The sequence below is a fragment of the Athene noctua genome, chromosome 1, assembly GCF_965140245.1.
Source record: "Athene noctua chromosome 1, bAthNoc1.hap1.1, whole genome shotgun sequence".
Classification (NCBI taxonomy): domain Eukaryota; kingdom Metazoa; phylum Chordata; class Aves; order Strigiformes; family Strigidae; genus Athene; species Athene noctua.
In genome coordinates, this window is record NC_134037.1 from 219,233,392 (window position 1) to 219,257,303 (window position 23,912).

At 38.0% G+C, this 23,912-nt stretch overlaps 1 protein-coding gene across 3 annotated transcripts in view; it reads right to left on the minus strand.

The window, feature by feature from the left end:
- Positions 1-2,470: 2,470 nt before the first annotated feature.
- LMO7 (LIM domain 7) overlaps positions 2,471-23,912 on the minus strand; it is a 95,968-nt gene continuing 74,526 nt past the window's right edge. For 2 of the 3 annotated variants that reach the window (XM_074911948.1, XM_074911958.1), the window contains 15 exons: positions 23,274-23,334; positions 22,193-22,249; positions 20,051-20,076; positions 19,634-19,738; positions 17,787-17,879; positions 15,991-16,388; positions 14,170-14,235; positions 13,783-13,848; positions 11,852-11,904; positions 10,053-10,272; positions 8,855-9,127; positions 7,423-7,531; positions 5,601-5,703; positions 5,050-5,096; positions 2,471-3,205 (listed from right to left, as the gene is read on the minus strand). In XM_074911948.1, coding sequence (XP_074768049.1) covers positions 5,053-5,096; positions 5,601-5,703; positions 7,423-7,531; positions 8,855-9,127; positions 10,053-10,272; positions 11,852-11,904; positions 13,783-13,848; positions 14,170-14,235; positions 15,991-16,388; positions 17,787-17,879; positions 19,634-19,738; positions 20,051-20,076; positions 22,193-22,249; positions 23,274-23,334 — 1,674 coding nt within the window. In that variant the 3' untranslated portion in view covers positions 2,471-3,205; positions 5,050-5,052. The remainder of the gene's footprint in view (positions 3,206-5,049; positions 5,097-5,600; positions 5,704-7,422; positions 7,532-8,854; positions 9,128-10,052; positions 10,273-11,851; positions 11,905-13,782; positions 13,849-14,169; positions 14,236-15,990; positions 16,389-17,786; positions 17,880-19,633; positions 19,739-20,050; positions 20,077-22,192; positions 22,250-23,273; positions 23,335-23,912) is intronic. The other variant, XM_074911968.1, reaches the window with a different exon arrangement.

Consider the following 23,912-nt stretch of genomic DNA (forward strand, 5'->3'; position numbering starts at 1 on the left):
CAGTGTCTGAAGCTGGTGAACTGAGGGAGAGCAATTGGTTCTTCTTCCTTGAACAGCATCTTAAAAAACAATACAAGAAAATACAGCAAAATCCTCACTAGAAATAATCTAGTTTATTTTTCTTTACAGGAAATGATATCTTTACCTCTATCCCTACTTAGTGCTGGTTTAAGTAGCAATTAATTAATGAAACAGCAAACAAAATCAAGTGAGACTGCTCAGATTCAGTTGCAGATCACACCTCCATGATGCCAGGTGGGGAAAAAGGCCCAAGATTAAGAGAAAGTTCTCTCTACAACTCTCATTACTTTGCAACTTTAGTATCATTTAGCAAACGTGACTTTTTATACAAGATTAAAACCATGGAAAGGGCTTTTTACTGTGCGAGTTGCACTTACACAGTGCCATCTTGTGTTGCTAGTGGATAATCGGTTTTGCTAAACAGAGCCCAACACAGTCCAAGTACTTTAGTGAGGATCAAAATACACAGATACAACAGCATTCATAAAGTGAGCTTCTCTGCCTGTTCCTGTCCAGGGGAAGGAGAGGAGGAAGAAGTTTTCATTGCTCACATTTCCCAACTTGAATTAACAAACACAGGTTTGAAGGAGCCTTGTTAAACTAGGCCTTTAACAAGGGTGAGAAACTCAGCTTTAACTCTGCAAGAGTTTCAACTTCAGCCCTTTGAGCCCCACTAAATCTGAAATTCCACTCACTGTTTGCTCACAAGCAAGCAATTTGGTACAAACTAATGCAGTTTTAGGAAAAGCGAGCCTGGCTCAGAGAATATCATTCCAGGCTACACAACATCAGTCAGGCAGCTCTGGCAGTATCACAGACCACATGTTGCTGAGTTTTCTTCTCTCCCTTCATTCTTCACCCCCAGGTGATTTCTGTGCCCAGGTGATTCCCAGAAACAGGGCAATACAACCGGGCTCAAGATGAAAAAGATGGCTTGGCCGTTCCTGACTTTTCCCACAGCTTTGCTGCACAACACCATACTGGGAGTGGGGAACTCATGGATAAGCTAGGATAAATTCATTAATGCCTCGGTGCTTGAGAAACTTTGACTTGTGACAAAAATTCTGTCTCTGTGTATTTCAGGCTGGTGATGGAGATCATGGGGATCCAGAATTTATTGGGGGGGGGCTGGGGGGAGCAATTGTTCATATTCTGATGCTGCCTACCATAAAAGAAGAATGAAAACTAGACAGCACAGAGGGGCATCCACACCATCTCCATTAGGTTCGTGCCTTAATCGAGAGCTAGATGAGCACAGAACCCAATTTGGGTTCCTATTCTGAGTAGTTCTCAGGTAAGCAATGTTCCACAAGCAGCAGGCAGGACCCCAGGCTCCCAGAGAGTTGTTTGAGCAGGCAGTGTGAATGTCCCTCCATAGGCTGCATTTGAGCACTAGGGTCTTCATACCCCAGGGTTCTCACCTGTGGTCTACCATGCCATTACTTACCACAATAGTGGAAACCAAATGAAGCACCTTCACCAGTCCACTTCACAGGAGACACTTTAACTGAACACCAAAAGCCAAGGCCAAGTTACAAAGGTGGCTGAACAAGGAGCTTGGCAACTTCAGGTTGATGAGGCATTTTAGATTACTTTTTTTTGTTTGTTTTTAAAGCAAAATTTGGAAATAGTGTTTGGCACTCTGTAATGCAGCATTTACTAGCAGGGAGTTCCTTGGTGCAAAGCAAGACCCATCTGTTCAGGGGAAAGATCAATAAACGAAAGCAAAATTGGAGACAGGCAGAGTTACAAGCAAAAGTTACAGGAGGCCCACACAGGTGATGTTCTCCTACTACACTGAAACTCCTCATGGTGTCATGTACAAGCTTATCTTAGAGCCCCACCACCCTCCTACACCTCCCAGCTTTCCTCTTCCTTGGTTTCATCCACAAAATGCTCCCCCAAATTCCGCTGATCCACATCACATGTCATCTTCGCTGCTTCCAGTGACATGGACACAGAAGGATATTCAACTGGGCATGAAAGGAATTGGGGAAGCCACTGACCAAAGCAATTTGGGAGGCAATGCTGAAAAACACATAGCACACATTCCAGCTGCATTTTCAGGAGTGGTAGGATCTAACCCAAAATTTTTTCAGCACCTCATTTCTAGCCACAGCAGAGAAGTTTTGGGGAACTTTCACCTCTTCCAACCTCCTCTGCCTTGTGCTTCAGGGATGAGCATATAGGACAAAATCAGTCTCACCACTTGTATTAAAACACTGAAGGGAAAGAGCTTGTGGAACTTGATGGGAGAACTATATACAAAATTTGATGTTTACTGTAAAGGGAAAGAGAAAAGCAAGAACTATTGTTCTTGCACATATGTAGGTGGACATCATAATACTTTCATAAAAAATATTTTCCCAACATGAGATTCAAACAATTTTATATTTCAGCAAATCACCTTAGACACATTTAGCTGGGTAGAAAGAAAAAAACCTTCTAATAAATGCAACATCGGAAATTTTATTTACAAATATACTGTAATCCAACAACCATTCTCCACTCAGTTTGTGGAGGAAAAAGTGATAGTTACATTTTCCAAATGGGAAAAGAGAACTCTTCCCCTTAAATGGATTCCACAGAATATTATGCCAACACCATTGAGCAAACAGATTATTCTTTGTATTTAAGTTTCAAAAAAGCACATAGTTTTAGAAACCAGCATATGGAAAGCAAACACATTTGTGTGCATTTAAATGCAGCTTCATATTAACCTAGAGAATTCACTTTCAATATATGTCAAAAATAAAGACAGCAATTGCAAATATATATTTATATTAGCTATTTCTCTAACGCTCATTTCAAGAGCTTAGAAACAAAATACCCTCTTCATATACCATTGGAAAGTCAACTAGTTGATTATAAGCCTCAAAAATATTTTGAAGTTATTACTGAAAATATACTTCTTCTCCCTTGTGCTCTCAGTACTTGAAGCTGAAAAAGTGAAAGCATTTTCCCCAGATATTTCCTTACTGCAATTACCTTCTTATAAATAAAAATAGTTATATGAAGAATACAATGCATTGCTATGAAGACTAGACAAGCGTTACTCTTAGAAAAACACACATACACACAACATATATATTTATAGATCTACATCAGCAGCAATCACCTCTTCTTTTATCTGCAACAGTGGTTTCATATCTTCATTTGCTTCACATGGAGGTTGGTTGTCCAGCTGTTAGAGAGATACAGAAGAAACTGTAATTAAAGTCTTAACTACTGAAGAATCTTAGTGACAAAAACTAAAATATCCAAGTTAAAAATAGTCAGATAATAGTATTCCCAATACCTATTGAAAATGGTAACACAAACTAAGGTTTGAATCTAACAATCCTAATTTAATGAACAGTACAAATTTGAGTTTAATCCAATTACAGCACTGCAAGTATTTCAGGCCAAGTAATATTCCACAGAACATGCACCTTACCAAGTTTTTAAGAATTATTTTTAGTATTAGCGAAGAGACAGGGTGACAGTTTTTCTAAATTTACCCTTCAATAAATAGAATTTGCTAAATAACTGTAACAATATTTAAAAATATCTTTTTTGTTCTCCCTCTGCATGTATTTGTGGGCATCTGCCAATACACTGGTGTTATGCTACAATGTTCTATGTTTAAACCACAAAAGTAAGATAAAAATGTGCAAAAATATCACACCATTAAATTACACAGTGAATATTAACAATGCTATAGTTTATCAAACATTTTATCCAATACATTTACATTCCAAACTAACAGGTAACCAGCCAGGCTGATGTCAAATACCAACTGCAAACAAAGTAATCTGCATCACAGATCTGTGCTGTGCTGTCACTGCAGTAATCACATAGCTGGTTTTTGTATTATTCAAATAGCTAATTTACATTACTAATTACTAATTTAAATACTTTATGCTGTACTTACAAGTTCTTACAATTTCTGATTTCCTTCTATCTCAAACAATTATGTTTTGAGGTGCCCAGTGGCCCAAGTAGATGCAGTCTGGAGGGAAGGGAATAGAACCGTTTCCTCACAGATCAACTCTGCTTCTGAAAGGTACTGCTGTAACTTGATGGGCTATAATGTTAGAGACTAAATAGCAATTTATCCATCAAACTTTTTGGTTACTGCCACCATCAAATTCCTGAATACTGTCTTGGCAGGGAATAATAAAAAACAGGGTTTTTTTTTTTTTTCCCCCCAATACCAAAGTATTCAAATCATTCAGCAATTTTTCCTCAAAATAAAAAAAAAAAAAGAGAGAAAATAACATGAGCAGGTTCCAGATTGAATCTCCCACACATCTGGGTGCTTCAAATAGGAGCACAGTCATGTCAGTGTAATCTTTCCATCAAAAAGGAGATAAATTCTCCTAACAGTAACTCAGAGAGACTGCTCAGATTGACTGATCCAGTGCTCTGGATCGCCTCCAGATGGAAGGGGGTGATTCTCTTCCTCCTTTCACTGATCTTAGTGGAATCCTTGCACCCAGCATTAGCCTCTGTGAATGTAATGTTAGCATCAAGGATAGGTGTGGGTTTTTCTGCTGTTAGCCTGGGCACCACACAATCATTTCTGTGGTGCAGGCAGCTTTTCCTCTTCCCGAAAGCCAAAACCAGCCTGAAAACAGCAACAGCATCAGATGCAGAGGTTCTCTTTTTCTGAGCTAGGCTTCTCAACCAGCAGATGCCGAAGCCCTGCTCTAGTGTTGTAGCATGAGTATTCTGTTCCTTTCACTGCCTTCTGGTCCACCATGAGAAAAATGTGCCGAGCTCATGAAGAAACGCGGACATGTTTCCCAGGAAGTAATTCAGAAATGCCTTCCCGTAGCTGAATTTTATCATTATAGAGAATTCCATATTTGTTATATAAAAATAGAGCCATATAATACTCTCAAGACTTGTCAAAATTAGGAGATTGTCTACCATCACCTACGACAGCAGAGAAAAAAAACACCACCATTATTCAAAGCCTTAACATCATGCTCCAGTAAATCAGAATTCTGCAAACCACAATAAAGGAAAAAAATTATACTGCACCTTTTAATTAAGATCTGTAAGTAAATCAATTCCTCCTGAACTTGTACCTAAACGAATAACCAATCACAGACCTATAATTCAAATAATAGCATCGCAAAAAGAAACCAGCATTTGTGCCACCTGCACAGGATAAACTAATAGCTTTCCAGGTATGCATTAGGACTGAATTAAATACGTATTCAGACTACTTTTTTTTAAAAAACGTAGAGAATTTTTCAGAAAGACTTCTGTGTTATCAAGACAAACCTTTTCAGCAACTGACAACTTCTTGACACAACTTTCTCAGATCTATGAAGAAAGCAGGATGATTATACCATGTTGTCTGCTTGAAGCTGCTTAATAACAAGGTGGTAAAATCAGCTACCCGCAAGTTAAAAGTAAGGAATGACTACCCTACAAAAGACAGAAACTGGAAATCAAACCTTGCTGAACCTATTCACTAATATACCAACTTAAACACGAAAGCTATCAAGTGGCTCAGCTGTGCAAACACTTGAGGTTGTACAGCACAGAGAACTACAGTCATGCACACTGCAACTGGATTGCCTTACTTTTAAATCTGATATAGCAGTCGTTGCAGAAGAGTTTGTTGTTTCGGATCCTGACTTCAGCTCCAGAGCGGGATCCCCCAAGGTCGCATCCACAGGCAACACACTGTATGATAGGTGAATAATTAGCAACTCCTTACAAAATAATAAGAAACTAAAATGCTGTTCAAAAGCAGCTTGGATTAAGCTCAACAAAGCTTGAACCATAAACCCACAATCACTAGAAGCAAATGTAAACGATTAGTAGATCAAAATGCAACCAACCCTGAGAAAGTATTTTAAGGCAATGACTGGACAACGAATAGCAGAGATACACCAACTAAGCAAACATAAAGCAGACAGTTTTTAGTGATTAGTTCATTAAATCTAATCTGAACTTCGGTTTCTCTGAAAACTAAAACTGGCTCAACACGAAAAAAAATTTTTCTCTAGATGACAACAGCAATTTTGGCACAGAACACCTGGGTGTGCTAGTTGCAGATTTCCATGTGGCGCTATACGCTGCTGGTGTCCTCAGCCCTTTGGCACTCAAAGCAGCAAATACTTAGGCACTCCCAGTTTCCTGGGTTTGCATCACAAAAACAAGTTCTTTTTGGAGAGAAGGGGCCGATTCCATTTTTCTTGTATAAACACATGAATAAGGGTCTTGATAGATTTCATGATAACATTAAACTATTTATGGTGGCTGAACACGTCTTTACTGTGAATATGAAGCACCTCTGGAAGGTATATTACCCAAAACTCCTTACTCAATTTATGAAGCAAAGCATTCAGCTGACTACAGAAGGACAGATAGTTTGCCTGATTAAATGAGTAATGAATCTTTTAGATGGCAGTCTGTCCAACAGCTCTTAAGAAATATGAAAAACAGAAATTTGGTATTTTCTTATGTAGGTTAGGAACTATAGGTGGACTCTTCCTCACATAGAATACAAGTTGTGCAGAAAGGGAATGATAACCAGTCCGCATGGATTACTCCTGTTCCCCCTGCTCAGGCAGGCAGGACGAGGAAGAGCTTTGAGTCAATCCCTTGTAATACTCCAGGTAATGCCTTTGAGCTGGGCACAGAAGACAAGTGTTCTAAACTAGACACAGTCTCTTTTTTAAAGCCATGGAAGAAGTACAACAGCACCTCAACATCAGAGTCTAATTCCTCATCTGGTCCTAGAGCAAGGGAACTAGGAGTGCTTTTACGTCTTTTGCAGGCAGGCATTTATTCTTTTAACTCTGCATATGTCCCAAGCTAACTGGAAATCAGGTAACAGTGTCTCAGTGCTGAGCATGTGCTAATAATGTACCTAGCTTTTGACCAGGGTTGAGTAGCACCAAACACAGCTTCTGGTTTGGTGCTGGGTTTTATCCCGCCAGCATGCCTTTGCCTGGAAAACACTATGTGAACACTGTCTGCTAGGATTATCTTAGAAGTGATGGGTCATCTTAAATGATTCAATTGCCAGGGTCCAGGCTGAAATTTATTTTTTTTTTTTTTTTTTTTAAGAAGCTGGTTTCTCTGGGAGAAGAAGCTCAGCACTTTCTGATTTTTTGCTGCCTATTTAAAGAATGAAAAACTTTGATCTCACAGTCAATGTGCCCATCTTATTTGTCAAAGTCCTACTTGTTAGCTCTGCCACTTAAGAAATACTTCTAGAGTTGAGTGCTAAATGCCTGCAGATAGGACTGCCTCATGGAAATATGCATGCACCACGCTGTCAAGAGTAGAAGGCAAAGCAGGTGATTAGTAGAGCCCCTGTGAGCGTAACATTGAGTAGCCATGCGTGCTCCTGATTAGCTCCTGTTCCTTCATGATGTGACTCCCAGCTCTCACCTTAAAGCAATGTAAATGATAACAAAGACCAAGAGACTCAATGATCATGGCTGCTCCTTTGCCCAGAACGTTATTACAGTATGAACAGATTTTCTTCCCACTGACTGACCTAAATACAGAATGAAAATCCTTAAAACCAGGATTTGTTTAAAAGACAAAGAAAAGTTATCAAATACTTTGAGATTAAAAATAAAAATGCACCATTAAAAAGGGGACTATTAGGCTGCTTGGGGAAAATAAACTGAAAACTAATATTATTTACAGTAGATCTGAAAGCCAGGGAAAACTGAAGTGTTATAATTTAGATCAAAGTTACATAAGAACAAATTAAGAAATTCTGTCACATTCTTGGGAGATATTTCATTTTATTAAATATCTTATACAAATAAACATAAAAAGTATATTGTTATGTTTGGAGAGAAAGAACACAGGTTTTGTGCTCCTGCCTTATTTGTGGGGAATTATCCTGAATGCTAAATTTTAGCAAGCACCCCTGTCAAGTCCCACCATCTGCACCTTGTTAGGTAACAGAAGACTAGTCCTGGACTTACAATATTATGTTAACTCCTTAAACATAAACCATACAGAGGTCAGTTTCCATAGATCTACCAAGATGTTAGCAAATGGAAGTAAGAACAAGATAAGCAAACATAGTTAAGAAGGTGATTTTCTTAAGTTATAAAGAATGTATGAGCCTAGCTTTAAAAAAGGGGTCAATTTATCACAAAGCTCCTGAGTGTAAGAGCTAGTGAAGCAGTGTTCACGTTGTTATTACATGTAGTAATTGTGTGGGATGATTCTCAATAGTCTTATCCCAAGGTATTTTTAAAATGTTTCAAGTACATAAACAGCAGAGTTATCTACCCTACCACAACTGAATTCCATTTTTGTTTCAAAATATGTTGCAATTCTTGCTTTCTCCTCCTAAAGTAAAACCAACAACCTACTCTAATCCTCCAAGGTCATGGGTTATGAGCATTCCAGAGTGCTCCTTGAGATGATATTGACCACATGCCAGGAAGGGGGAGGAGAGACCAAGATGAGAACCACAAAGCGTGGGTTTCAGGAATCTTTTGTTAAAACAAACTTAAGAAAATGTCAGAAATGCCATCTGGAGTAGGCTTTTACTAATCATTTTGGTAGCTAACATACACCTTGGAGACCAGGGATTTATTATTCCAGTTCCTTTGTTTTTTTAACCTATGTCAAGCAGTAATGACAAACCTGGGGAATTTTCTGAATGACTGGAGCAGAACTGTAATACCAGCCCATATTTCCAGTGTCCCGGACAGCCAAAAAACTACAGGTAGTTTTCAGACTTGTTAATCAATATTATGGGCATGAACACTGCTGTAGATGACCATATATACAAAGTCCACTCTTTATTGCAGCTCGATTTGTATATGTTCCCAGCAGAAGGGCGCCCACTCACCTGCTGCGTGTCTGGGACCCTGGCTGGGAAGTAGAGAGGGGAGACTGAGCCCGGGGGGCTGCCTGGGACATGGAGGGGGCTCTCGCAGAGGTGGCTGCAGGAGGTGCTTTGTTGGAGGAAGGAGTGCACATGTAGGCTCGGTTTGAAGTGGACACTGGGCGACTGAAATCTTGGGTAGAGGATAGAGTTGAAGAGGAGGCAGACTGGTTCAGCCATGAGTGGTGTCTCCACGAGCTCGTTCTTGAAGAATCAAGATTGTCCAAAGACTCCCCCCTGTAACAGGTACACATACAAACATAAATGGCAGCAAGACTGGAGCAGAAGAGCTATATTCTGATATTTTTAAAAAGAAAACCATTATTCTAGCATTTTTAAAATTTTCTCTCATGAAAATGATGGTCTGATCACCCTGAACATAGTGATTTAAAACGTCTGAGCAACAAGTTATCCTTTGTGTCCAGTTCTAGTTTCATGGGAAAAAGGAGGTGAGGTGAAAGATAGGTGGCACTTAACCACTACAGAATAAAGGCAAAACACTCTTCACTGCAGCCTTATCAGAGTGAACTGTATCAAAATCTACTGCACGGCAACAGACCTCAGATACCAGATTTGTTTGTTTTCTCCAAGGGATACCAGATTGAAAATAACAATCCATCCAGACGGGATAGTATCATCTAGGTACAAGGTGTTGGCCCAATAGCCAAACACTCTCCTAACTGGTAAGTCAGCTGTTTCCGAAGTGACAAATCCAACATTCATATGTGACTTAAAGCAAGAAACAGACTCCAGGCTTTCTAACATATGTCTACGTAAAAAAAAAAAAAAAAAAAAGAAAAAAAATAAAGAAGTATATTCCTTAGCCATAATAGTTAATTTCCACAATAAATTGTCATGCTGAAGTTCTTAAGCACATCCGTCAACGACAAGGCACACTATTAATTTCCATTGCTGGTATATCAACCAAAAAATAAGCAGTTGAGTTATTTACAGGTCACACCCATATTGTTTACTTGCAAAAATACATTTTATCTCAGCTGTAATACAGCTACTTTCTTCCATCTGTACTGCTATGCAGTTTACCTTACAGCATTTCACAGACTCAATTTGCTTCTGTGCTCTGTAATACAAGCTGAAGTTTAGAATAACCAAACAAAAATATTTGATGAGACACAAAGTTAATTTTTAACGCGATTCCTACCTCCTCATACTATTGCTGTACAGACTAATAGGCTCCTTGTGTATACTGGAACTGCGCTGCCTAATCCAGCTGCTGTCCGTGTGTAGAGATGTTTTCTTTCTCATTTCCTGAAGGATTTGCTGTCTCTCCAACTCTGCTGCAGACAGGTTGTGCTCCTTCTGAGACTTCTTCTGCGACTCACCTGCATTCCAGGACCTCTCTGAATATTTGCTCTGGGTACCTGTTTGGACAACATGCACAAACTTCAGCTAGACACCTTAAGGCACAAAAGCAGTTATCACACTCACACTTTCAGTACTCTGGCTATAACTCTAAAAGTCAGGCTCATCACCACATTCACGAAGTTTCTCCAGTTCCTTTTTATAGCCAGGTGATCAGTACCAAACCTGGCAATACATCATTATTATTACAATTCTTTTATTCATGTTTCCAGTAGTGTGACTTTCACATGATGTCTAACTTAAATACAAGTAGGTATCTTCTTTCATCTTCAAAGTGTATATGCATATACGTTTGTGTTTACATATATATACACATACACATGCATTTTCAAAAGGGCATGATCTCTTAGTGCTACAATTTGGACTCTTCCTCCAATACAAACTGAAGCAAATATAGAATGGTGCAGTATCTTCTTCCCTTTAAGAATTTTGATTTTTTTTTTTTCCTCCTGTAACTTGTCCCGGTTTTCAAGAATTCTTTCCTATTCAAGGCACTAAACATATTGCTTTATCTTGCTTTATATAAATATATAGGGGTGGGGGAGGGGGGAGGGAAATCTTACAGAGAGTTTCTCTATGATTTGGATGTTGTGTTAAGTACTCACTTGAAATGAAGATTTATGGTATAGATGGCCTTTGAAATTTTGGAAGGGGAAAGAAACAAGTCATCTTTCTCCAATATCTGATGTTGACATGTTTTTATTTCTGAGATTCTTTATAGTAAGACTAAGAAATTACTCAGCGGTAAGTCATTCAATTGCAATTTCAATCCCCTTAAAGACTTCTCTGTCTATGGAATTGCTCTTGGTTTTATTGCTATAGATGACCATTATAAAATACTGTGGAAGTTTACTCGCTCATCAGTTTCAATGACCAAGCTTTAATGTGTGAAAGCAATGTTGTCAATCTGCAGTATGTCCTCTAATAGAGCATTTAATTTTCTATGATTACTTCTGATTACTTTTCTTAACCGTGTTTTAGACACAGAAATAGCTTTCAGGCATTTTCTATTTTAACGCATTTATAAACCTGGTTTGTCTGTTTGCTTTACACACATTAAAAGTGCAGTAATGTAACTGAAGGACAACTCAAGAAAGGCAGCAAGGAACTGGAGTCCAGAAACAAGCCACTGTGACAGTATCGAGAGCTGACTTCTGGCTGTGTTACTCCTACACTAAGAAAAGTTTGAAAGAGCAAACAGTTGTATTAAATATATTAGCATCTTGGTGTGTGCAGCTTTTTCTATTGATAGAGTCAACATATCAAGAGCACATACATCTTCAATGATATACTTACATGATTTGTTTATTCTCATATAACCTGAAATTTAGGCATCTAGGACCTGTTTATAATCACTGCTATGTGTTCAAGAGAGCAGTTAATTGCATTTGTCCTAGCCTTATATACTGACTCTATGAATCTTCTCTTGCTGTTGAAACTTCATTAAATTGTGTCATGGTATGAATCTGAATTACAATACAGTTATCAAAAAGCACTTTGACAATTAATTTTTTTAGGGTAACTACATCCAATACACCTTTTTTTTTTTAAAAAAAAAGGAAATTATATGCTACTTACCATTTCCGATTGCATTGAATTCATTCAGTTCTGAGGTCGACTTGGACTTATTCCTAAGGATACAGAAAAAATTAATTTCTCTACCTCAACTAGGAGACCTTATCATGGACAAAAATCTTATCATTACAGACAACAGATACACAACCTCTTTTTTCACCATACCTCCCATCAAGAGCTTATGCTGCACTTAAAACTAGAGCCAAAAATACCTAAAGACCAACAAGGTATTAAGAGGGGGGGGGAAGTGTCCATATTTAGATGTCAATAGGTAATCACCAATTAAAAGTTAAAATTGTGTACTAAAAGTTCCCAGTGCTTCAGGTATAAGGGAATAATCATTGTATTTGCTTCAACAAAAACATGTAAAAACCAAAGTCCTTCCCTGTGGAAGCTCTGTGAAGACTCAGTAATACAGTCAAACAAGTGATAATTTTCAAAGCAGGTTTACAAATCATTTGATTTCATGAGAAACTTAAATCATACTTCAGAACCATTACTAGACCATAAGCAAAACACCTCCTCAAACACTACATGCGGATTGTTCTCAGGAAATTTATTATTCACCAATTATACCCAGCAGCATTAATTTTTTAGTAAGCTTTAGCCAAGAAATGACATTCAATATACAAGAAGACAAATGGCAAAACACTGGTTTTCTGACAGTACAGAGCAGGAGCAACACCTCTGTACTGTATTATTAGTTTTAAGTAATACAGCCAGTTTCTTATTTTAAAATACGTCAGACGGGAACAGAAATCCTTGGGTGGGTCACAACTCAAAGCTGCTACATTAATGTGTTCACATGTACAGCACTGGCTGCATAACAGTGGTCTAAGGGAATCTTGTCCTTTGTCTATAGATAAATGATGCATAAACTGCATCACATTTCTTGCTCCCCCAAGTTCTGGTTGTCTGTCCTATGGTGCATACCTATTTTATTATGTTTGAGAAGATACAACAATTTCACAGATGCCTGAAGCAAACAGGAGTGCCAAAGAGCAGGTCAGCCTGGCCTGGGATACTTTTAGCACCTGAGTATCCTCCTTACACATACATCCAAGATGTAACTATTCAGTACAAGCACCTTCTGAAGTTAGATTTAGATCTTCCATTAGTAATAGATTCATTAGTTGTGCCCTGTAAATTTTGGGGTTCCTCTTAATATTTAAAGAAAAAAAAAAAAGTATGCTCATCCATCTGTAAGAACGGGTTAAATAGGCAGAAAAGGTGATCTTTCAGAACTACTGTGGGATGCCATCTAAGACAAAATGTTTGATACAAACCTTCTGGGTTTAGGTTACTTCAGCATTTTTTAACCATAGCCCAGTTTTTAGAAAAGGGAGAAGAAAAAGCTGTCTATTTGAAGAGCCCAAATCTGCAGTGGCTAATATATTCTATTGAAATAAAACCAAACCAAAAAAACCAACAGCAAAATCCCTGAACAAACCACCAAGCAAAGCAAAATGGAAAATAGCCAAGGTAAGAATGTAGCTTAACAAGTGGTATATCTACTATCTTACTGATAAATACGCTGCTGTTGCCTCTCACTTCCCTCCCTGTTTATTCTCTCTTAGGTTGTACAATCCTGATTGGGATGACTGCACCTTAGTTTGGATAGCACATTATGACACAACCACAGTATTATCTGAAATTGCTTTGCAGCCAGGTAAGTCTAGTACCACCCACATATTTACTTCCTCACAGTTCTGCTTCTCCCAGTACAATCCTATTGACTGACTAACTGTTGCTTACAGCACAGTATATAATTTGCCAAAAGTTTGTCTGCTTGTTTTCTCAATATGAAAACGTGTCATAAATACTGCAAAACACAGCAGCAATACAAACTATACACTTAGCTGCCACAGTAAAGTTTATTGAAAGTTTCAAAGCTTTCTGACACAGAAACAGCTGAGGTTCAGTTTCACACATACCTGTCAGCAAATGACTGGTCAGGTTGCTCCTCAATGGTTCTAGAAACTTCATAACGCTCATAATGCCTATAAAACAACAACAACATATGCATCATGTTCATATACAGAAAAAGACATACATAGACATAAATATTTCCTACTAAAAATATTCAAAAGAGATCTTTAAGGGAAAAAAAGAAAAAAAACAGTTAAAGTTCTAAGGAGGCTTAACTTTACCAGTCAGAAACACAACTAACAGAAGAAGGTAGAAAAAGAAAGGTTGTCAGAAAAACTGCCTGGAAATACATTTTTGGAAGTGACAAGAAATTCCAACTTGAGCATGCCAAAATGGCCAATGCTTATTGCTGAAGATGTTTCAACCTACCTATCAATTCAATATCTTATTACCTGTCAACGAGAGGATGGCCAGCTCGATCCTCTATTGTTTTAGATACTTCATAGCGCTCATAATGTCTAGAAGCAAAATACAGATAAAAGAAAATACGTATTAAACAAAAAAAATACTTTCTAAAAATTGAACAAACACTAAGTATACACAGGGAAAGCTGAGAAAGTTCAGATGTGGTAGTTAGAAACATGAAAATACATGAAGAAAAAAATCCCCCAAAATTTTTTAAGATGCCACAAAAATTACAAGTATCAGTGGTTATCTCATCCATTCCAAAGCCAGGAGGTAAGCTTTGTCCAAACACAGAAGTCCTCTGAAAGTTACACGTATATTCTAGAAAACTGTATAGGTGCAGTTTCTAACCACTCACTAACTTCCATAAACAAAGCTCTTCCAACTTCATGTCCCCAACTTTAGTGGTCTTTTCAGCAAGCATCATGCCTTCACAGATGTTTAAATAACATTTCAGATTTCAAGTCATATATTTGGACATCATCATAAAGCAAACATTTAACACCAGACATTTTAAATCCCCGCTTCACTGAACTTACTCCATTATTAAGCAAAGCCATTCTTGTTTAGCAAAACACATCCTTTGGCAGCAGGTTGGCAGCAACCTCAGAAGCAATTAAATCCCCTGGGACTAAAGCACATATCAAGGATTTAGATATGCAGATATTACAGCAGCTTAGTAAGTTACTGCACAAAGTCTTATTATCTTGCAATTGGAGCAAGCTAAAACTGTTGATACCCTGGCTCAGCTGCCAAGAAGAACCTGTTTAGCCATTGTAACAACTGTGCCTCTCCTTTGCTCAGCAGGGGTCTCAAGCAGCAGTCATTTACAATGAGCTAACTAACTCCAGGTCTCTCAATCTCCACTGCAAATACATGCAACTTTATAATCATATTTTCTTCTCCTAAGACTTAACTTGATATCATGCATTATCTTCAGTCATCTCTTATTACTTATATAAGAACAGGGGAAAATCCTCAAGAGGAAAGCAAAGCTAGTCATACACAAAGCAGTAAGCTAAATGCACAAGAAATAAGGAAAAGTTACTGTTTTAATCTGTTTCAGACAGATTAATCTCCCATGATGCCTGTAATAGTAATCTGAAAACATCTGGGCAAGAACATGAACTTGTAAACTAATAGTTGGGTGGGGGATTTTTTGGGGTTTTGTTCATTTTTTTTCTTAAAAACCAAGATGCTGAAGAAGGCAATGAAAGGAACTTTTTCATGCTCTAGAATAAATATATCCACAGTGGGTATTTCTAACAGACTATGATATCTAAAACAGTATCTGTTCACTCATATACCATGATACCCCTCATTGACTAACCCAGTAGTGCAATTAAACTTTATTGTTGCACTGTCGAACTAAAATGAGAGAAGTCAAGATAATCAGTCATGCATTTGTTGGAAAAGAGTTAACTTGGTATTTCTTCTGAAAGCTGTGTAGGATGAGCCACTGCCTCTCAATTTACAGGCTTATGCAGGGGTCTTAAAAAATCCTCACACTAAGTGCTTCAGGTCATCTTTGCTTTGGCTGTAATTACTGTATTTACACTTTCTATTTAAAAAAATGAGCTGAAGGGAGTTAATAGAGCACTTGATTCATGAGGAACAACTTTGTTTTATGCCTGATCATTCTACTTTTACAAAGAAAGGCTATCTTGTGGTATCTTGCACTGACTGAGTACAGTATGAATCTTACACGAATACCCTTATATATTCAGGACATACACACTCCCATCAGAAATGTATTTGAATTTTTAATGTAGAAGGAAGAGAGAGTACACCCCATTACAAGCGCACACCTTTGGTACTGAGGCATCTCCACTGATGCCTCCCTCTGCCTTTCAGCCTGCCGCCTCTGTTCCTCCATCTCTGCCTGCTGCCTCTGCTTTTCCATTTCTGCCTGCCGCCTCTGCTCCTCAGCATATTGCTCTTCCCTCTCTTTACGTTGTCTCTCAAGCTCCAGCTCTTGGAGTTCCCTTTCTCGCTCAAAATGCTGGGCTGCTTCTTCCTGGATCCTCCGTTCCTCCTGAAGCCTCCTCCTTTCTTCTCCCTCACCCAGCAAGTGCATTGCCAGCTCGCTTCCTCCATCTCCTTCTGGCTCCTCAGGGGTATTTGCTTCAGGGCTTGCTCTCCAGCTGGATGCAGACGGAGCCCGTGCAGGGACAGACATTGTGTTTAAGGTTAAAACAGTCTGCTCCTGTAGCAAATTTAAAAAAAAAAAAAAAAAAAAAAAGGGGAAAAAAAAAAAAATCACATTTTTAGGGAAGGGAGCTGTTTTTTAAATCAGGTTGCTCACTCAGAAAAGTTCGCTTATTCCGTGGAGGAATACTGTAAAATCATACCAAACACTTTCAAAGCAAGATGCAGGGCGTACTCTGGTTTCATGTTTTGAGTGCCTGCTAACACATTCTCCTAATGCAAGAGCTTCATTCCACACAGGAGCCTTAGTGAGCACCACAGGCAGCGTGGCCACAACTATGTGAAACATTCTTCTTTTCTGAAGTATCATTTACATTTCAAGCCATCCCATCGAAAACAAACTCTTCCATGATAACCAGCATTTCTGCCTACTTTTTTGGCTTAGGAATCTGAGATCTACCTAAGAGTGTCTACACAAAAATATATACACTGCAAGTGTGTATCAGACCAATAAATTTCACATGAATCCTTATGGGGAGGAAACCCCCACCCTCCTCCATTCTGCTACCATTTGAAAGTCAAATCTCAGACCTACCACACTGACTCTTCTCTCAAACATGAGAAAAGGTCTTTCAGTGGTCAAAAGATGTTTTAGTTGCAGAGGACAAATACTGTTTACGGGTTCATCCAAACCTCTAATGATAGAAAAAATATGAAATGGTTTACATTCTTGTACAGCAAAGTCCTCTAACAGCTCAAAGAGCTTTCTTATTGAAGTCCTAAGCCTTAAATTACAGTCTACTTGTTAGTGACTGTATAAACACAACTGATCTAGCTAGGATGCCTGAAGCAGCACTCCAGCAGCAATAAAGAAGAGATATCTCAGACACCTCCTACCCTTGGGAAAAAACCTGTTCATCCTTCTATAAGCAACAGCCAAAAAAGTCATCCCTACAGAAACCACACGCATTCAATGTCTTGAAACGTATGATAGCAAATCTGAAGTTGATTTGATATGTAAATTTATCAGCAATGGGATTAACTGGTTGCCAGTAATAAGCCAAACACTTGTGAACACGCCTCAGGATGAAGTACTGAAGCAGAATTCCAACAAGTGTCTTCAGGAGGTAAATATATAGCAAAGGTGACTGTTTAATTTTGATCACAATAATGAATACATGCTGTAACTTTTTGCTAATGTATTTCCTGTGTTAGATAACTAATCAATCCATAAGGAAAAAATTCAAATTCAACAGATCTCAAAACATCCTATTTACTTTTTCCTTCCCATTTTTGTAACCTCCTTCTATCAAGTCACAGACAACAATTTGTTTTTCAAAATAAGATAAATGACATAGCAAAATTAATTATTTGCCTGCTCCCATGCATCTACTATAAGGGAAAAGAGCCATCACGAAACTAAACAGTCAAAAGTGAAGACATATTCATAGCCTACCTCATCAAAATACTTGGAGCTCTCTTTTTCTGCTTCTTGCTTAGCTCGTAGCCATTCTTCCCTCAGTTTTTCTTGCTCCCGCTTGTATTTCTCCTGTTATGTTAGATTGAAGTTAAACACCCAAATAAGAAACACAGTATTCTTTATTTGCATTAAAATGCACTACAGGTATTTAATGTGTTTTTTAACAGACCAGCATGGTAAAAACATGATTGAGCTCCATTAGGACATTAGGTCTGCTATGAGAGAGTGAAATCCTAGCTCAAATACAATCCAAAAGAGTTCTGCAATTGATTTTGGAGAATCCAGGTTTATTACATGCTAAGTCTCATAACAACTGACCTTACATCTGTTATATTCTCCATCTTACAGTTTAGTGCCCATTCAAACAAAAATCAGCTGAGGTATTTCTTGAAAGATGTAGTGATAATATTTAACTGGAACTGGGCACATTAATGCAGTAAATATAAAGCAATCACTAAATGAGGCAGTAGTACGGTTTGAGCAAGAACTCTTGGTCTTTTGGAATGTTACCTAAACAAAACCCAATTTCTGGACCTTCAAATTTATCCTATGTCTGGATCTGGTATGAAACCAATGTAACGTCTTAAAGCATTACTCAAGGTACACAGTAAATGTTTTGATGGGTTTGTGAATCAACACTTTCACCTTGGGAAAAGCAAAATATTTAAGGATGTCAAAAGTATTCCTTCTAAGATGTTGTAAATAAGGAAGACTGTTTCCTTTCTCTGTTATTTGAGAATTCATTACTAGCATCATGGAGAAGAGAAAGAACATTATTACTCTGGCCAAATTTACTACTTTAGGCCTAAGAAAGGAGAAGCAAGGAAAAGTGATGGCAGACAGCTGAGAGTGCTCCCAAGAAAGGGGAGCCAAGGTTTATATTCTTTAAAGCCACCTCTTCAGGCATCAAACGGAGTACCCAAGCCATAGCAGAGACTACAAACATATTTAGGAAAGCACAGCTCTTGCCTTGCAGTTTTTAAGTGGAAAGGAATGCCAAAGATAAAATATACAAAAATGTAGAGTTGCTACGCTGTACTTCGATATCACAGTTTTCTGATGAATACATCAAACTTTTAAGAGGGCTTGTGCAGAGTAAATGATGTGCACTGATGTCTCTACTAGTCAACACACTTTAGATAATAAACTAATTTGCAGAGATGTGTCTTGGTGAACGCGGCTGAATGGGCTTAAGCTTCACTGAGCTGAAGTCTTTAGAGATGTGTGCTTGTTTTTTTGTACTATCCTAAGATGGCAAACATTGCCCCTTCCCTCTACAACACTTCTCCTCCATCTCTAGCAATTGGTTATCAAGGTGGTTTTGATTAGCAAAGTTCAGCTTCTTGACTCACAGTGGTCCTGGAAATCAGACTGATTCCAACTGATTAGTTGATTGCTAAGCGACAGGATGCTAGCAGGCATCTAACCATGGCACTGTCGGCTTCTCTTCATCTCTTATTCTAGAGAGAATTTTCTTAAGGGGAAAAAATAAAACTCATATTCAAAAGTGAAAACTACTGCCCCTTAGCTGTTTGCCTATTCTTTAAATTCTGTTGCCAGTAAGAGCATATCAGCCTTGTGATGACTGAGCACTTCCAGCTGTAGTGAATACACAGTCTGGGTTTGATTTCATGAAGCTCAGTAATGCATTGTTCTCCTTTGGCTAAATAATTGCTAGAGTGTGTAACTGTGCAGCCCAGCCAATATATTTGAATGTCCTCTTAGGCCATCAGTGAGAATTGCAAAAGTCACGTTATTTTTCTTCCCTAACAGTTTCCACACCTAAAGGATTGCCAGCCTATGATTATGAAGGTTACTTATACCTGCAATAAACGGTCCTGCTCCTTTTGCCATTTTTCCTGTCGTTTTCGTTCTTCCTCTTGATCCCAAACCCGACGACTAGGAGCACTAATGGATGGAACTGGGAGCTAATATAACACAGAAATGAAATAACATTATCTTCTTGCATGTAATTAACACTCTACATTTTAAAATGCATTTTTTAAAGTGAGAAATAAAAGTCATTACAAATAGTACAGCCTTATAGTGACAAGGACCTGAATTAGCCTTTTCTTCAAAGGGATGGAAAGTAACCATTCCATTACACATTAAAAAATCTTAGTCAGTATTCTCAGATTTGATCACAATTCTAAAGCAGTATAGAAACCAACAGAAAACAGTGGGACTCTTGAGAAGACCAGGTTCATACAACTAATTAGTAGTTTGTAAATAGTACTTACATCAGGCATTGCAGGCTCTGGGCCTCCTATGAGATTTGGAAGGCAAAAACCAGAAATCATTAGAACCATACATATTCACTACTGCAACACTTGTGTAAAGGTGGAAAGTCTGAGCTTCAGACTAATTTTTGTTTCCTTAGTAAGCCATGCTTGCACATTTTGCCCTACAGAACTTACTTGAGGTCAGAACTCATTAGGTCCTTTCAACTAATGTGCACAGTTGTTTAAAAGCTTTACATGCTTACAAGTGCCATCAGCAATTGCTTGAATTAGCAGTACATCTCCCACTGTGGCAATACAAAGATTCTTTGCCACACCTCTCATTACTATTGTGAAACCCAACTGTTTAGCATGACCAATACCCAGAACACTGCTCCAGGGTAGAGCTGCTACTCACCCATTGCCCTTGATGTGAGTTAAGAGCAACAGACATCCACAAGCAACTTCTCTACCGCAAAACCATGTATTTCCCCTTTCCTACTCCCAAAAGCACACTTCAATTTGGTGATCTTGTCACCATTCACCACAAACCTTGTTCTATTTGAGGCTATTATGCTTGGTCTTAGGTTGTGCCAAGATGATTATTAGAGAGAGATGTGTATTATGCTAATATATCAAAAGTTGAGAAAATGTAGAGGACAGATTTAAGTATAATTCTTTCCTAAGCAACATCACTATTTTTGTTTGTTGCTAGTGTACTTGTTACTTAGCTGTCCAAATTACAGTTTAAAACAAAAATCCATAAAAGCAACAAGTTGCAACAGTTTTCTGAATTATGACCACATGAAGTGGAGAAAAGGTCAAATTTAGGATACGAAAGAGATCTAATAGTCATAAACTAGTGTACAATCTACATATGCACAATTTTGTCTTCATTATCAGATTGCAACAGCTACAGTGACAACAGGACAAACAGACTTGATCTCCTGCAGTGATGCCAGGAGATGCTAAGGGAAGGTGCTGCCTATGCCTATCTTTGATCCCCTCTTCTCTCATCCCTGTAAGCGTATGCTGGCCTGTATCGGTTTAGAAAGAAAATTCTTTCATATCACTGTAAAGTTATAAAATGAACAAAACTGTACAGAACGTACACTCTAGAAATATCCCCTTCTCCTCCCCTCAAGCACAAATGAAATACTTCAAATATTGCTATAGAATTTATTAAAATAAAAACCAAACTTCATAGCCAGCCTTTAAAGAAAAAAATCAAACAAAAAACCCAGCAAAACAACCAACAACAATATTGCAGATACAACACATCAGAAGCACTTAAAAATATTTAAAAGCAAACAGAACCACAAACACAGATTTATGCTGTGGCACTTCACATATCACTTCTGGGAAAAAAAAAAAAAAAAAAGAAGCAATCACCACTGAAGGCAAAGTCCTGGCCCCACTAAAATCACTGGCAAAATTCACACTGAACTTTCAGTGGGCCAGAATTTCACTCTTTCAGGCTACAGCAAAACAGCAAGGCATACATTGTCTGAAGATAGCATTAGACATACAACATTAGTGGAAGTATGTGAGTTGTGACATGCAAAACACCAATAAGCAACCTACAAAACCAAAATTGAGTGCCTCATTTTTTGCCTTTAAAAGCTAGCATATTCAATTCAAAATTTGTATCGGTCTTCTTGGGATCTTGTGACATGACCACACAGTGGAAAGCCAGCAACTATATTTTTTCACCAATTTAGATAAAAGCACAGAGCCGCAACTCAAGATAAACTCCAATCCAGAGTTAAGTATTTTATCAACAGCTCTTTGAGATTTGCGCTAAGCCTCTGCTGGCATATTCAATGTTATTCTTGTTTTGTAGGTAGTAGCAAACCTGAACAGAGAGTGCTATCCTTACTCCTACCCAGTGGAAAAAAAAAGAGTATGAACAACATAGAAGACACTTAAACAGCTATAGATATAAGAGAACACACAAAGACCCATTACCACAAAGGTAGACCCATGAATTGTAAGAATAACCTGATGACCCTGGGAAAAGAAGGGAAATTAATTATGTTGCTTCATTGTAACTGCAACAAACAATGCTGAAAAGGTATAGTACCCAGCACCAGACCTGTTAGGAAGAGTGTGCAGCAGGAACAATTTCATGAAAGTACATGAAATGTTAGCTCTTTGGTTTACCTTGTTCAAAAAATTGTGACCGTCTTTTTAAGTTTTTCAAAGAAATAGGTTCACATGCTATTTGAAAAATACAAAGAGTACAAACAAGTCAATGAGGTGCTGTCATCTTCTATCTCAAAAATAGACTACCACCATTGGATAAGAAACTTCAGTTGTTAAACCTCGGATCTACAGCAACATCACTTCAGAAAAATAAAAAGACCCTGAAACTCAAATGAAGTTTCATCTTTCATAATAACAAATACAGTTTTTAGTAGGTTACATTGTATAAAGATTAGTATTTCACTTTGTCACTAACAATGTCCAACTATAACAACAGTACAAGTGTCAAACTTGGACTCAGATTCTCCTTGTCTAATTCAAGCCTCCTCAACTGAGATGACAAATAATTGGATTGAGGAGTTTAATCACCATTTAAGGTCATCAGAAAGGCATCTCCAGAGAGCAACTGATCTTTTGAGGGAACTCTTTTATAAATCACCATGTGAATTCAAATACCAAGTTCCCATTTAAGTATTATTGTTTGATTAGGAAGTGTACATACCTGGCTCCTCTCACTGTCAACAAGTACGGCTCTAACTGTTCATAGCATCATAAGTTATTATTATTCATACCAGAATCAACAATATTGTTCTCCAGGAATAAAAGTAAAATAATAAAGATAAAACAAACTTTACCCCCAAAACCTGACAACTGAAATAGGGGAAAAAAACCAAAAAGTTGAAGACTCTTTACACTCTTCCTGGGCAATGAAATAAATCGATGACTCATACTGACTCAGTCTCCACACAATGCAGTAGCAATTACAGTAAACTGTGTTTCTTCTTCTCTTTCACCCCTACCACACAGTAAATTTACAGCCACTAATGCAGACACTGAGGGGTTTGTCACTGCCTAGCATGTCGTAGAAGCAAACTACACCCAGTTTGGATGCAACTAGATCTCTGTGATACCTGTCTAGCTTTCAGTTCATTAAGGTCTCACTTCACCCACTGCATAAAGCTTGTGATTATTACAGGTTTAGTGTCCGTGCTTGTTCCAAACCCACGCAATTAGTGGGTGAAAATCAACAGTGTTTTACCTCTTTGTTCGTTAGAGCCAAGATCTCCTTGCATTCCATTTATCAATTTTGTTTCTTTATCCTGAAAATATAAAAAATATGGGTCTTAGGTTCATTAGATTTGTGGACGTTTATCCAATTACATGTCATCCCTGACAGGAACTGTATATCATGAAACACTTCTGAACACTTTCCACAGAAATACAAAGCAATCTAAAACTTCCTGAGTGTATTGTATGATAGAACAACTGCAGGCATTTGAAGGGATCAATAACCAGTTGTGAATTGGTGACTGAAATAAAACCCATTAGTTTGCAAAAAAATGCCAGAAGCCAACTTCCTACTTCAGCTCCTTGGCAGGCAGGGTGCTATTTGCAAGTAATTTGGAAGCATATATGCTTGTTCTTTCCAACTGCAACTTTAATTACTCTAATAATGGAGGTAAAAGTCTCTTCTAAAGAATAAAGACTCTATACATTTTTGTTAAAACACAGTCTGGAAACATTTTAGTACTTATCACTTAGCAGTGTCCATTCATGATTGGACAGTAGCAAGTCTTTAAAACATCTTATTTACCTTAATAAGTTCATAGCTACATCTCTATGTTCTTTAAGCAATACAAGTAAAAATAAGATTTGCAAGGTCTTTTTTCCATCCTCC